The sequence below is a fragment of the Hyaena hyaena genome, unplaced genomic scaffold, assembly GCF_003009895.1.
Source record: "Hyaena hyaena isolate Hyena2069 unplaced genomic scaffold, ASM300989v1 scaffold_181, whole genome shotgun sequence".
In the NCBI taxonomy this organism is placed as follows: Eukaryota; Metazoa; Chordata; class Mammalia; order Carnivora; family Hyaenidae; genus Hyaena; species Hyaena hyaena.
Genome location: NW_024080813.1, coordinates 1,412,084 through 1,425,933, shown reverse-complemented (window position 1 = coordinate 1,425,933; position 13,850 = coordinate 1,412,084). Strand labels below are relative to the sequence as shown.

The 13,850-nt window shown below is 36.7% G+C and overlaps 1 protein-coding gene across 1 annotated transcript in view; it reads left to right on the top strand.

Annotated features, from left to right (window-relative positions):
- Positions 1–276: 276 nt before the first annotated feature.
- The window catches only part of CUNH14orf39 (chromosome unknown C14orf39 homolog), a 52,541-nt gene continuing 38,967 nt past the window's right edge, over positions 277–13,850 (top strand). Inside the window, exons 1-5 of the mRNA XM_039240782.1 lie at positions 277–303; positions 1,113–1,169; positions 1,275–1,331; positions 3,796–3,922; positions 7,457–7,546. Of these exons, the coding sequence (XP_039096713.1) occupies positions 1,121–1,169; positions 1,275–1,331; positions 3,796–3,922; positions 7,457–7,546 (323 nt within the window). The 5' untranslated portion in view covers positions 277–303; positions 1,113–1,120. The remainder of the gene's footprint in view (positions 304–1,112; positions 1,170–1,274; positions 1,332–3,795; positions 3,923–7,456; positions 7,547–13,850) is intronic.

Genomic DNA, 13,850 nt, shown 5'->3' with positions numbered 1-13,850 from the left:
ATCCGGCAACACCTCCAGGGGGTCTGGGGTGCTGGGTGCTCGCCTCGCCCCAGGAAAAAGCGTGACGGCCGCAGCGCTGGTCTCGCGGGGAGTTCGATCTCGCTCTTCAGCGCGATCTGCGGCTCCGGTTCTCGGCTTCGCGGGGTCTCGCGGGGCTAGGTGGGGCCAAAGCGGGACTCCCGTCGGCCTTTCGGTGCTCGCGGGGTTCTACGTCGAGTACCCCCCGCGCTTGGGACCCAGAGTAGAGTGTGGGATCCGGAGAAGGAAGGGCGTGGACATTCGGGTCCCAGAGGGGACCTTGAGGTGTGCGGGAAAGGGAGCTGTGTGTGCGGCGGTTATTCCCTGGGCGGGCTGCTCTGGGGAATTCGGGGTTCTGGCAGGCCCTGTCCCGGGAACTCGACCAGAGGTAGCGTGGGTGGGAGGGTCCAGGGCGGCGTCAGGTGAAGGGAGGCTGGATGGCTGTGAGGGCGTTAGTTCCGAGCGAACCTCTCGCCTCAAAATGCTCGGGAGGAGTGGCTCACTTGAATCTGAATCTGCGGGTGACGAGTAATACGTCAAAAAATAACCCGCCTCAGGAGTTCCTTTGTAATGCGACTTGGCAGTCCGGTGAAACCCTCTGCTTTTTGGAGTTTGGGGGTAAATTCCTAAGTGTAAAATTGCACTCTTCAGGGTTTTACTTCGCTGTTTGTGAAGGACGTTGTTTAGCACTCTTGCTGCGCTTAGCTGTACACACGCCAAGAAAGGACATATTCGGAGATACTATTTATTTTCAAGGGCGTATCCTTGTGGGAAATCTTAGTGTCTGTGGACTCCAGAAGGTTCAGTGACTTATTGAGATGCCACGTATAAACAATTATGAAGGCTTCCCCCCCCACCCCCCACCCCCGCTCCCCAGGTATTTCAGTCATGCAGCTACATTCAGCGAGTATTAAGTGCCCATTACTGGGCTGAAGGTGTTTCTCCCCTCCCCAGTGCTTGCCTTCCCCCCAACCCCCTCCCGCGACATTTGTCTGTAATAATATCTGATTAGAAACGTTGCTACCCAATGAATATATGTTGTTTTGAATATGATTTCAGTTCCTTATAAATATTTTAGCGTTTTTTTAATGTAGGTTCCAAGATGAATGACAGCCTATTTGTCAGTTTGGACAGGCTTTTGCTAGAATTTGGTAGGTATAAAATAAAAATAAAGAATTGGGTAACTATTTGTATTATTATTTAACATTTTAAATAATAGCGACAAAGCGAAGTCACAAAAGAATTATTTATTTTAGTTTTCCAGTATGAGCAAGATATAAGTACTAAAGAAGATATGATTCAACGAATTAACAGTAAGTCATTTTGCATGATAAAAGTTATTTTAGTTTCAAATTTTTTATGGCCTGTAACAATGCAGTTGCCTTGTTTAGGCTGACTTATAGTTGGCATTATAACTTTTGTGCCATTTCTATCTGGTGACTAATGCTGAGCTATTTGCCTGAACCACAGATTTTCAATAATAAATTTCTGTATTCAGTACTTAATTATTCTGTGTTGAAGAATTTTGCTTTAAGTAGAAATAACCCCTGTGGCTCAGGTCATGATCTCGCAGTTGGTGAGTTCACCCCCACATCAGGCTCTGTGCTGACAACTCAGAGCCTGGAGCCTGCTTGGCATTCTGTGTCTCCCTCTCTCTCTGCCCCTCCCCTACTCATGCTCTGTCTCTCTGTCTCCCAAAAATAAAAATTAAGAAATAATCCCTTAATTAAGTATGGTTAAAATATGTTATTTTTCTCAGACAACACCAGTTATTTAAAACATTTGATTGAAATTTTTTTGGTTTTATTTTTAAATTTGTTCTTTTTTGTGGTTTCAAGTTTTTATTTATTTTTATTTTTTTTGTTTGAGAGAGAGAGAGCAAGTGCAAGTGGTGGAGAATGGCAGAGGGAGAGAGAGAGAATTTTAAGCACAGGGAGCCTGGTGCTGGGCTCCATCCCCACCTTGGGATCATGAGCTGAGCTGAAGTCCACAGTTGGACACTTAACCCACCGAGCCACTCAGGTGCCCCTCAAGCTTTTATTTAAATTTCAGTTAGTTAACATATAGTGTAGTATTAATTTCAGGTGTAGGATTTAGTGATTCATCACTTAGATACAACACCCAGTGCTCATCACAAGTGCTGCCCTCCTGAATGCCCATCACCCATTTAACCCATCCCCCTGCCTCCTTCCCTTCTGCCATCCTCAGTGTTAAGGAGGCATATAGTTAAGAGTCTGTCTTATGGTTTGCCCCTCTCTCTTATTTTCCCTGTGTTCATTTGTTTTGTTTCTTAATTTCCACATATGAGTGAAATCCCATGGTATTTGTCTTTCTCTGACTCATTTATTTTGTTCAGCATAGTATCTCTAGCTTCACACGTGTTATTGCAAATGGCAAGATTTCATTGTTTTTTATGGCTGAATAATATCCCATTGTAAATATATGCCACATCTTTATCCGTTTATCAGTCGATGGACATTTGGGCTCTTTCCAGAATTTAACATTATTGATAGTGCTGCTGTAAACATTGATGTGCATGTACCTCCTTTGTATCAGTATTTGTGAATCATTTGGGTAAATACCTAGTAGTGCAATTGCTGGATTGTAGGGTAGTTCTGTTTTTAACTTTTTGAAGAACCTCCATACTGTTTTCCAGAGTGGCTGTACCAGTTTGCATACCCACCAGCAGTGCAGGAAGATATCCCTTTCTCCACGTCTTTGCCTATATCTTGTTTCCTGTGTTGTTAATGTCAGCTATTCTGAAAGGTGTGAGGTGATAGTTCATTGTGGTTTTGATTTGTATTTCCCTGATGATGAGTGATGTTGAGCATCTTTTCACGTGTCTTTTAGCCATCTGTATGTCTTCTTTGGAAAAATGTCTATTCATGTCTTCTGTCCAATTTTTAACTGGATTATTTGTTTTTTGGGTGTTGAGTGTTCTAAGTTCTTTATATATTTTGGATCATTTGAGTGAATTTTTAAAAATCTTTTTAGACATGACCAAAAGTCAGGGTTCAGGACTGATGGATGCCACATTTTCAGGAATAATTCTGAAAAATTATATTATGAGTGAAATGGCAAAGCAAATTACATAATGCAGTATTTTAAGATCCTACATAAAAGTTATCAAAAATAGAACCATTAATTTTTTGATTGTTCTGAAAAAGAATTTGGTTACCTTTCTGTGACAATAAAGAATACAGAGTATGAGTGTTAAGAATTTATTTTAACGTTTAAGAGATTATATTTTATCTGTATTTATTCACTAGTAACAAAGAAATAAGTGAGTTGAAGGTGCATTTAAGAATTAATTGACATGGAATCAGTGAAGAGAAACTTTATATTTGTCAAAACCAAAACAAGTTAATATCATATGTGACAAAATGTTTACACGAACTCATACAATGATAAGATGCCATTGATTCTAGATATCACTTAATCTAGCCCTCTTATGTTAAAGATGAGGGACAAGGATGTTTCTTTTTTTTTTTAAAGTTTTAGTTTAAATTCTAGTTAGTTAACATACACTGTAATATTAGTTTCAGATGTACTTCTCTTCATTCCAAACATAAATCCTTTGCTTCTGGATCTATGAGCAAGCCCGGTACTGGTTTTGTGCTTTTTAGTAGAGGGCCCTTTCCATCTCAAGGCTCACTTCCTCTCCATTCTCTGACTCTCTTCCTTTTAAGTAAGTTGCCATACCCCTTTTTCTTTTGTATTTGTTAATTTTGAATTTATGACTTCTACCTTAAGAAAATAAACATTTCTCATTTCCAGAATGCTTTGAAGATGTTAAAGAAAGCAAGGTGATTATTTGTAAGATACATGAAACTATAAATACGACAGATGAGGAAATTGGCCACTACTGTAAACATAGTAAAGAGATCAAAGACAACTGTAGTAAGTGAGTATTTAAAAGAAATGAACTTTCAGTAATTGTCACTGGATTCTTTATTCAAGGTTTCTGTTATTTATAACTTATAGTTTTTATAATTGAAGACACTGTTGCTTTAATGTAGTATTTTGTATTAACAAAATAATGAATCAGGTCTTAAATTGCTTTGCTACATGCTTCTGTAAATAGGGATTGTAGGAGGATCAAAAGAAAAATAGAAGCTCTAAGATCACTCAAATTCAGATCCAAATAGTCTGCAGAATTTTGAATAATATAGGCTTCTATTAGATACATTTTGAAATAATTTCAATTTTTGAATTTTTAAGATTTATTTTTATCTAGGAAAATCTAGCCTAAAATAAGTTGCTTTTCAAAGTAAAAGTACTTATTATCTTAAGAATTCTTTCACCATGGCTTCAGGTTCTGGATCCTAATGGTTAAATTTATTATAAGACACAAACATTTTGAATATATATATTTTTTTATTTATTTCTAGGAGAGAGAGAGAGACAGTGTGAGCAGGGGAGGGTCAGAGAGAGAGGGAGTCACAGACTGAAACAGGCTCCAGGCTCCGAGCTGGCAGTCAGCACAGAGCCCGACGCGGGGCTCGAACCCACGAACCGTGAGATCATGACCTAAGTGAAAGTCGGACGCTTAACCGACTAAGCCACCCAGGCGCCCCAAAGACACAAACATTTTGAAGCAAAGGCTTACTAATAGAACTTTATTGTAGATTACAAAAATAAAATGTGTCTGTTTTCTGTACTTTATGTAGACCATTGTCTTTGTATTAACTGCTGTATTTTAGGATCCTGTTTGTTTTAAAATATATTGTTATTCAAAATTTTTTTAATATTTTATTATTTCTCTCCCGTGCAGGGGAGGGGCAGAGGGAGATAGAGAGAGAAAATTGTAAGCAGGCTCCATGCCCAGTGCAGAGCCCAATGTGGGGCTTGATTCCATGATCATGATGAGATCATGACCTGGCTGAAATAAGGAATAAGGCACTTGACTAAGTCATCAGGCACCCTGTTATTCAAAATTTAAGTAAATCTTTTTTATTTTCCCCATTTATAAAAATAACACATCCCTAGTATAAAAATTCAAAAAGTATACAAATGTGTGGAATAAGTTATTCTCTGTCTGCAGTTCCCACATCAGCCCTGTCTTCTTCCTTAAAAGAAATAATTTTTAATGGTTCTGAGAACCTTTTCAGACATTTTTCAATAAAAATTCAGTCATTATTACATATACATATATATCTATGTCTATTTTTCTTTTTATAAAATGCAATCATACTGTACTTATTGTTTTAAAATTTAACAGCATGTTATATAAATAGTACTATACATGTAATGATTATGTATAGATTTCATTCTTTTTTTTCTTCTTAAGTAGTTTATTGTCAAGTTGGTTTCCATATAACACCCAGTGCTCATCCCAACAAGTGCCCTCCTCCATGCCTATCACCCCCCTTCCCTTTTCCCCACCCTCAATCAAACGGAACAATATCCGTATCATAGGAATTCCAGAAGAGGAAGATTCAACTGTTTTTTTGGATTCTATATTGTTTATTTCTGCCCTGATTTTTATTATTTATCTTCTTCTATTGGGTTTGGGGTGCTCTTGTTGCTCTCCTTCTAGTTCCTTTAGGTGTGCTGTTAGATTTTGTACTGTACTTCATACAAGCTTGATCTCTCTCTGAGTTCCAAGGACTGTTACTAGAGATCTTAATATCATGGTATACGTCTAATTCATGATTTCACCATAGTAAAGAGATTAAAATGTGGAATATGAATTCATTATAGTACTAGAAGAAATTTAAGTGACTATATAATCTCTGAGAGTAGAAGACCTTTGTAAGTGTGTCACCAAAAGCTGACAGTACAGAGAAAACAATAGCTAAATGTGACTACACACAAATGAAAATGAAAATGCACCAAAATGATATATAAGGGAAAAGAATTAGGTAGTAAAAGTGTCAAGTAAGGGTTATTTTAAAAAATGTAAAGTACTTGTGGAAACTAATAAGCAAAAGCAAGAACCCTGTTAGAAAAGTGGACAAGGAAAGTAAATAGGAATAGGTAAATACCAAAATGAAAAAAATATATGTCTAATAAAATGTGAAAAAATGCCCAATCTTTCTAGTAATCTGAGACATCCAAATTAAAGCAATAATAAAATGCTATATTTTGCCTTTAAGTTTTATAGAAATTTAAAGAAATGTAATATCCTGTTTTGGCCAGGGAATAAGAAAATCACTATAGTAATTTTTGCTGGTAAAAGCTTTAAAAATAAACATGACTTTTGTTGTACCTGAGTGGCTCAGTCGGTTAAGTGTCTGATTTTGGCTTAGGTCATGATCTTGTTCGTGATTTTTGAGTTTAAGCCCTGCATCAGATTTTGCATTGACTGTGCAGAGCCTGATTGGGATTCTGTCTCTCCTCGTCTCTCTCTGTCCCTCCTCAACTCTCTCTCTTTGACCTTAGAATTCCATTTTTGGGAATGTTTTCTAAAGAAATGATTAGAAATTCGGACAAATATTTAAGTAAAAATTCTACTTACAGTGGAAAAACTTAGATTAAGCAAAAATGGCCAACAATATGGGAATGGTTAGTTAAAGTTATTATGATGTATTTATTAAAACCTTTACAATGAATTCCTAGTGAGAAGGAAAATGTATATAATTAAAAGTAGGTGATAAAGGAGGTTATGCTGTTAATGAATATGATCTCAAAAATGTTAAATTATGTACTTATAAAATCTGGTAAAAGTTTATTAAAACAGTAGTAATAGTTATTTTATATTGAGAATATGGATGATAGTTATTTCCTTACATACTTCTTTGTGCTTCCAATGTGAGCTTTTTGAATCTGAAAAAATATTAAAAGATTAGAAAAAAGAGCTAGAAGAAATAGTTGAACAACATTTAGAATGGAAGCTGCCATGGTGTGTGCAGATTTTAGATTTTTCACATTGGCAGCATTTTTCAAGTCTTGTAATAAAACAAAAAATGTGTAAGATAGCTATTCATTTTATTCTTACTATCTGATTTTATAATTTATTTTGGCCTAGTTTATTTCTTTCTAGTTCAAGAGGGTATATCAATCTGAGTTTCTAAGTTTTGAAGGAAAAAAACTTCTCTTTATCCTTTATTCTAATTCTTTGAATCTTTACTCCAAAAGAATTTCTTAGCCAAGATCTGAGAAGCATGGTGAGAAGGAAAGCTTGATGTTGGAGTATTGCAGAGTATATTCTATGAATGCTGTATCAATACACAGTCCAACCATGTAACATTTGCTTCTACCTTAGTCATGGTTTCACAATGAGTTTTACATAAAAATTAATCGATACTTATATTTAAGTGTATGTATGATTGTCTGAGTGGTGGTAGTGGTGGTGGTGAGAGGTGAGAATATTTTCTTGCTATAAGTTTGTTTTCTTCAGGAAAAGATTCATTATCTTTAAATGGTTAAATTCATTTTTATTATCTCTTACAATTTGTTATTCTGAGATGCTAATTACAGTCTTTTTTTTCTATAGCTGGAAGCCAACATGTGATGTTTTTCATAAACATGAAGTCTATATGCAGGACCAATTTACTGTTTATCAAGAAGCTATTGAAAAAGACAAGTACAGTACATATATTAATTTAAGCTTATCAGTTCTATAATTTATTATTTTTAAGATACATGTAGAATAAATGTTACTTGAAAAATGCAAAAACTTTATACATTGAGAGAGGTTTTTTTTTTTTTAAGTAAATCGTGTGCTTTGGACTCTTTGGGTGCCATTGGAGGTCTGCCTATTTGTTATAAAGCTCTACCGAATCCTGGATATGTTTTTAGATATGCCCTAAGGTAGAAATAGTTTGTCAGTAGCAATTGTTACAGCAGAGTGCTTCAGTTAATGGTCTTTATAACTGAATTGTTATAGGTAAACATCTGGGGGAATACTTAGCTATAGGATTAGCTTATGAAAAATTTGGAGTATTGACTTTTGAAGGGGATTTTATTTATTTTTGTTTATTTTTAAGAGATTTTATTTTCCATCAACCTTATTTCCATTTTGTTTGCCTCTGTAGAAGAGCAGCTTAAGACCATTCAGTGGTTGTCCCTATCCATTCAGTGTCCTGAGCAGTGGGAGCTGCAGACTAGTCTTCAGTGGCAGGTGGAGCACTCCAGTCTTCAGTAGGGAACTGCTGGATAGGCACAGAGGGCACCTGCGCACCTTGAAGGGGATTTGATATGAGACTTCTCTTTTTCAGAAAGCTAATGTAGTGGGTTGTGTATTCTGATGGAGAAACCCCAGTATTTATGGGTTTATTTTATTCTGTATAAAATAACCTGGTCTTGAGTACTAAATGTAATTAGTGAATATAACAAAACAAGGTAAGAGACTTTGAACATATTATATAGCATCATAATTTCACTTACTTTTTCCAAAGGTCAATTTTTAAAAAATATTTTTTGTCAAGTTAGCTAACATACATTGTATATAGACGGCTCTTGGCTTCGGGAGTAGATATCCATGATTTATCACTTACATACAACACCCAGTACTCATCCCAACAAGTGCCCTCCTCAGTGCCCATTACCTATTTGCTCTTTCCCCCCGACCCTCATCAATACAATTCTTCATCAAAGATCAAGTTTAAAATACTCAAATTGGTGCAATATTTTGGCCTTTACAATCCTACTTCTTCATGTAACCTTTCTTGATTAAATTTTTTTTTAATATTTATTTATTTTTGAGACAGAGCATGAGCAGGGGAGGTGCAGAGAGAGAGGGAGATACAGAATCTAAAGCAGGCTTCAGGCCCTGAGCTGTCAGCACAGAGTCTGATGCGGGGCTCGAACCCACGAAGTCAGACACTTAATCCAACTGAGCCACCCACGCACCCCACCTTTCTTGATTTTTAATCCAGTGATTTTTATTTATTTATTTTTATTTTTAAAAATATATTTATTGTTAAATTGGCTAACATACAATGTGTCACTTAATTTTTTTAAAAAAATGTTTATTTTTGAGACAGAGCATGAGTGGGAGAGAGGCAAAGAAAGGGGACAGAGGATCCAAAGAAAGCTCTGCACTGACAGCAATGAGCCAGTGCTTCCAGGCTTGAACTCAGGAACCATGAGATCATGACCTAAGCTGCATTCAGATACTCTGAGCCATCCAGGCACCCTAATTTCACTTAATTTAAAAAGCTGAAGGGGCGCCTGGGTAGCTCAGTCAGTTAAGCGTCTGACTTCAGCTTAGGTCATGATTTCATGGTTCGTGGGTTCAAGCCCCACGTCGGGCTCTGTGCTGACAGCCAGCTCAGAGCCTAGAGCCTGTTTTGGATTCTGTGTCTCCCTCTCTCTCTGACCCTCCCATGCTCATGCTGTCTCTATCTCTCTCTCAGAAATAAATTAAACATTAAAAACTTTTTTTAAAATTGAAATGTTTTCATTTTTAATGTAATTGGACAAGGGCATCATTTTATTTTATCTTTTTTATACTTTTTAAAATTTATTTTTTTACTTCTTTTTCTTCTAGCTTTATTGAGGTATAACTGACTTATAACATTGTTTAAGTTTGATACGTGATTGCGTAATACATGTATGTATTTTAAAGTGTCTATCACAGTAAGGCTAGGTAGGTAGCACATCTGTCATCTCATATAAACAGTGTTTTTTTTTGTAGTAATAACATTTAAGATTCACTCTCTTAGCAATTTTTAAGGATTATAATACAGTATTGTTATATTTACCGTGCTGTATATTAAATCCCCAGAACATATTTACCTTATTACTGGAAGTTTGTATCCTTTGGGCAACATCTACTGGCAGCTATCATTCTATTCTATTTCTGTGATTTGGCTTTTTTTAGATTTTGTATATAAGTAAGTTCATATCATGTTTTTTTTTGTTTTTCTCCTAATCACTCAGCATAATACTCTCAAGGTCCATCATGGTGTCATAAATGGTAGCAGTTATTTTTTATGACTGAATAAAAAATTCCATTGCATATATATACCACATTAAAAAATTTTTTTAAAGGGTTGGAATTTTTTATTTTTAAACTCTGTGCCCAACATGGGGCTCCACGGCTGAATAATATTCCATTGCATATATATATATATCATATATATATCATATATGTACATATGATATGTATATGATATGTATGTATAACACATGTCATATATATATATATATCACTTCTTCATCCATTCATCTGTAGATAGACACTTGGATTCCTTGCGTATCTTGGCTATTGTAAATAATTCAGCTATAAACATAGGGGTTCATATGTAGTTTTGAATTAGTATTTTCATTTTTGGGGGCTAAATATCCTGTAGTGGAATTACTGCATCATATGGTATTTCTATTTTCTACCAAGTATATGGACTTGTATGGCTCCCACCAGGTCCCTGGGAGGCCTCCTGGCTAGTCACTGGATGGATCTGTGGGTAGTCAAGACTGGCCCTAAACTGGCCAGACGAGCTAGAACTGAGCCTTAGGGAGGTTTTAGGTTCCGCAACCAAGATTGAGGTCTGTAGTCCTGGATCTGAAGGGATAGAAGGGCTTGTCTTCTATCAGGTCCCTGGGTGGGCTTAACTTCTCTCTGACTGTAGTGGAAGGGGCTGGAGCCAAGTGTAGGACCCTTTTAGAATCTGTAGAGATCCATATAGGAATACCTATTTTTGGGTTCCAGGGCTAGCAGATCTGCTGGTGGCCTTTGGCTCTGTGAGATCTAGAACTAAGGATATGGTTCTTGAGGATCTCCTTGGGTACAGACAGAAGTGTCTCCCACTGAGAACTAGACCCTTAGTACTACTGACAAATTGTAGCTGTGAGGGGCTTGGAACCAAGCATAAGGCCCTTTCAGGATCTTTAGGGGCACAGACCAGGAGTGTCTCCTGCTGGATCCCTATGCCAGCAGGACTCTTTGATGACTGTGATTGAGATGGCCTCGAGCCCAGTTACAGGGCCCTTCTAGAGTCTGTAGTCTGAAGGAGTTTGGCAGGCTTACCTCCAGGGACTCCCAGACTGCAGCCATAGGGACTGGAGCTGGTTCATGGGCCACTTCAGGGTCCATAGCTGGGACCAGGGTATGTATGCTTATTTCCTGACACACGGCTGGTCATGACTCCTTCTGGGTCCTTTGGTGTATAGTGCTGGTAATAGACCCAAAGCCAAATGGGGCTGTAGCTGAGTTCTTAGGGGTACAGAACTGTTTCTGGGTCTGTAGTCAGGGCCACAGTGAGTTAGCCACCAGGATGTGAGCCTGCCTTCTCAAAATGGCTGTCCTTAGTCTTGGACTATACCAGGGTGTCACAGTTTTCTATCTGGATCACAAAGATCCCACAAATGCACTGTTGTCCATGGATGGATGCTAAATTATTGTTTTTGAGGGGGCGATACACATTAGGGATGTTCTATTCTGTCATCTTGCTGACATAACTCCAATTTTTATATTTTAATTAAAAACATACTAAATCTAGAGACTGCAGTACCCTTTATATTCAAAGATGGGTCTTAAGAGAAGATAGCGACCAAAGTAATAGATTTGACTTCACTGACATTTGAAATCATGGAAATAGAAAAGATTGCCGATGTATAAGGCGAAAGATTTATGTGATCTGAAGAGAAACCAGAGTGTAAGATTGCCCATGTAAATGAATAGAGCAAAAAGGAGAGAAAGCTAGAGTATACAATCATCCAAGGAATAGATAGAGTGTGGGATTAATGAAAGAGACTGTTACTTTTTCATTTTTAGACCCTGCATCTATCTAAAAAGGATTTGAGATAATTTGTATAATACCATAGTGTTAAAACTAAATATAAAAATTAAGCCAATAGAAATACAAGGATAATGTAAGAATATGAAGCCTTTGATTAGAATAGAAATTCACATTACATGGTCATGTACATGTGTTAAATATAGGTATAGATTAGGCTTTGGAATGCTTAGTAGTAGTCCAGGCATTGTGGAAGTGTGATCAGTTTGAGATTCAGAGTATTCATTTAAAAAACAGTTCAAGTGTTAAAGGTAAGCAGAGGTATTTCCTGGCAGTAAAATTTGAGAGAAATTTCTTGCCAAAGTTCTCATTAAAGGAGAGTTATGCATTGTGGTAGTCAGTATCTTCAGTGACCTCCCTAAGGTAAACACAATATATATTACTTCTTAGAACATCTCTCAATGCAAGTCATGGCTATAAAACATTATTAAAAATGCTTCTTTGAGGAGGTAGAGCAAAGCAGTTCAAAAGTATACCTAGCTGATAGTGTTTGTTGTAGATGACTAGGTAGCCAGAGTAGCCACTTTAATAGTGGAAACAGGTCTTTCTTTCTTAAACCAACCACATAGGTTGATTGAATTGAAGACTCAATACCAGATATCTATAAAAGGAAATGACTCCATTTGTTGGTATCATGGATACTGAAGGAAATAGAGGAACCAGCTTCTTGTTTCTCTTAATTTTCCATTCTAGACATTCATCAAGACTAGTATTGTTGTCAGCAGATGAGATAGTCAGGGCTCTTCTTGATTCATGACTTCGCTCTGCTGGTCTCTGCTAAAGTCCCTGTATGGAGTATATAAGAGTGGGCATGAATATACAACATAAATGGGGTAAATGTGGTATGCTAATCTCATCTGAAACTGGTCACTCCAATTCAGTTTTCTATAGGTATTTCCCTCTTCCCTGAGCCATTTTCCCAAGGAGTGAGGGATTAGAGATGCCTGGGTAGCTCAGTCAGTTAAACAACCGACTTCAGTTTAGGTCATGATCTTGTGGTTTGTGAGTTTAAGCCCTGCATTGGGCTCTGTGCTGATAGCTCAGAGCCTGGAGCCTGCTTTGGATTCTGTGTCTCCCTCTCTCTCTGCCCCTACCCCGCTCACACTCTGTCTCTGTTTCTCTCTCTCAAGAAAAAAAAAATAATAAACATAAAAAATAAAGAAAAAAACCAAAAAATTTTTTAAAAGGAAGTGAGGGATTAATTAACAAATAGGCATTTAGAGGAATAGGAGTTTGGGACTCAACTGCTTTATCTTGCTAAAGAGGACAGAGTTAGTATGTGTGTGTGTGTGTTTATATATATGTATATATATATTTTTTTTTATTTAGTTTCATTATTTTGATAGAGAACGAGTAAGGGAGGGGTAGAGAGAGAGCGGACAGAGGATCTGAAGTGGGCTTTGTGCTGACAGCAGAGAGTCTGCTCTGATGCGATGCTCAAACTCACAAACTTTGAGATCATGACCTGAGCCAAAGTCAGATGCTTAACCGACCGAGACACCCAGGTGCTCCCAGAATTTAGTATATTAAAAAATTAAAACAATCAGGCGATTCAGATCTGCTGACCAGTACAATGCTGTTATCCTTACTTTTTTTCCTCAGTATAGAAGCATTTATGAATACTGTTCTTTTCTTATCTGCTAAGATGAGTATAGTATCAGTATAGTATCTTTAAATAAATTTCACCCATATAGAATACCTTGATTTAGAAAATTTAGAAAATTTTGAGAAACATAGGACTATATATTTTTAGAAAATTTTCAATGAATATTATTTCTTGAAACTTGTTAAAAATTGGGTAAAAAGAGGATCAAAATAATATATTTCGTATAATGAACCTGGATTGAACATTTTCATTGTTGTAGATTAGGATTAGCAAACTTATTTTTTTAATAAAGGGCCAGATAGTAAATATTTTAGGCTTCGTAGGTTATACTTTCTGTTGATACTCAGCCTTACTGTTGTGATGCAGGAACAACTTTAAGTAATACAAAATGAATGATCGTGTTCTACTAAAATTTTATTTATGGACATTACAGATTGAATTTCATATGGTTTTAACGTGTCATGAAATACTATTATTTTGATTTTTCAGTAATTTTAAAATTCAGAAATTTTTCTTACCTCACAGGCCATACAAAAACAGGT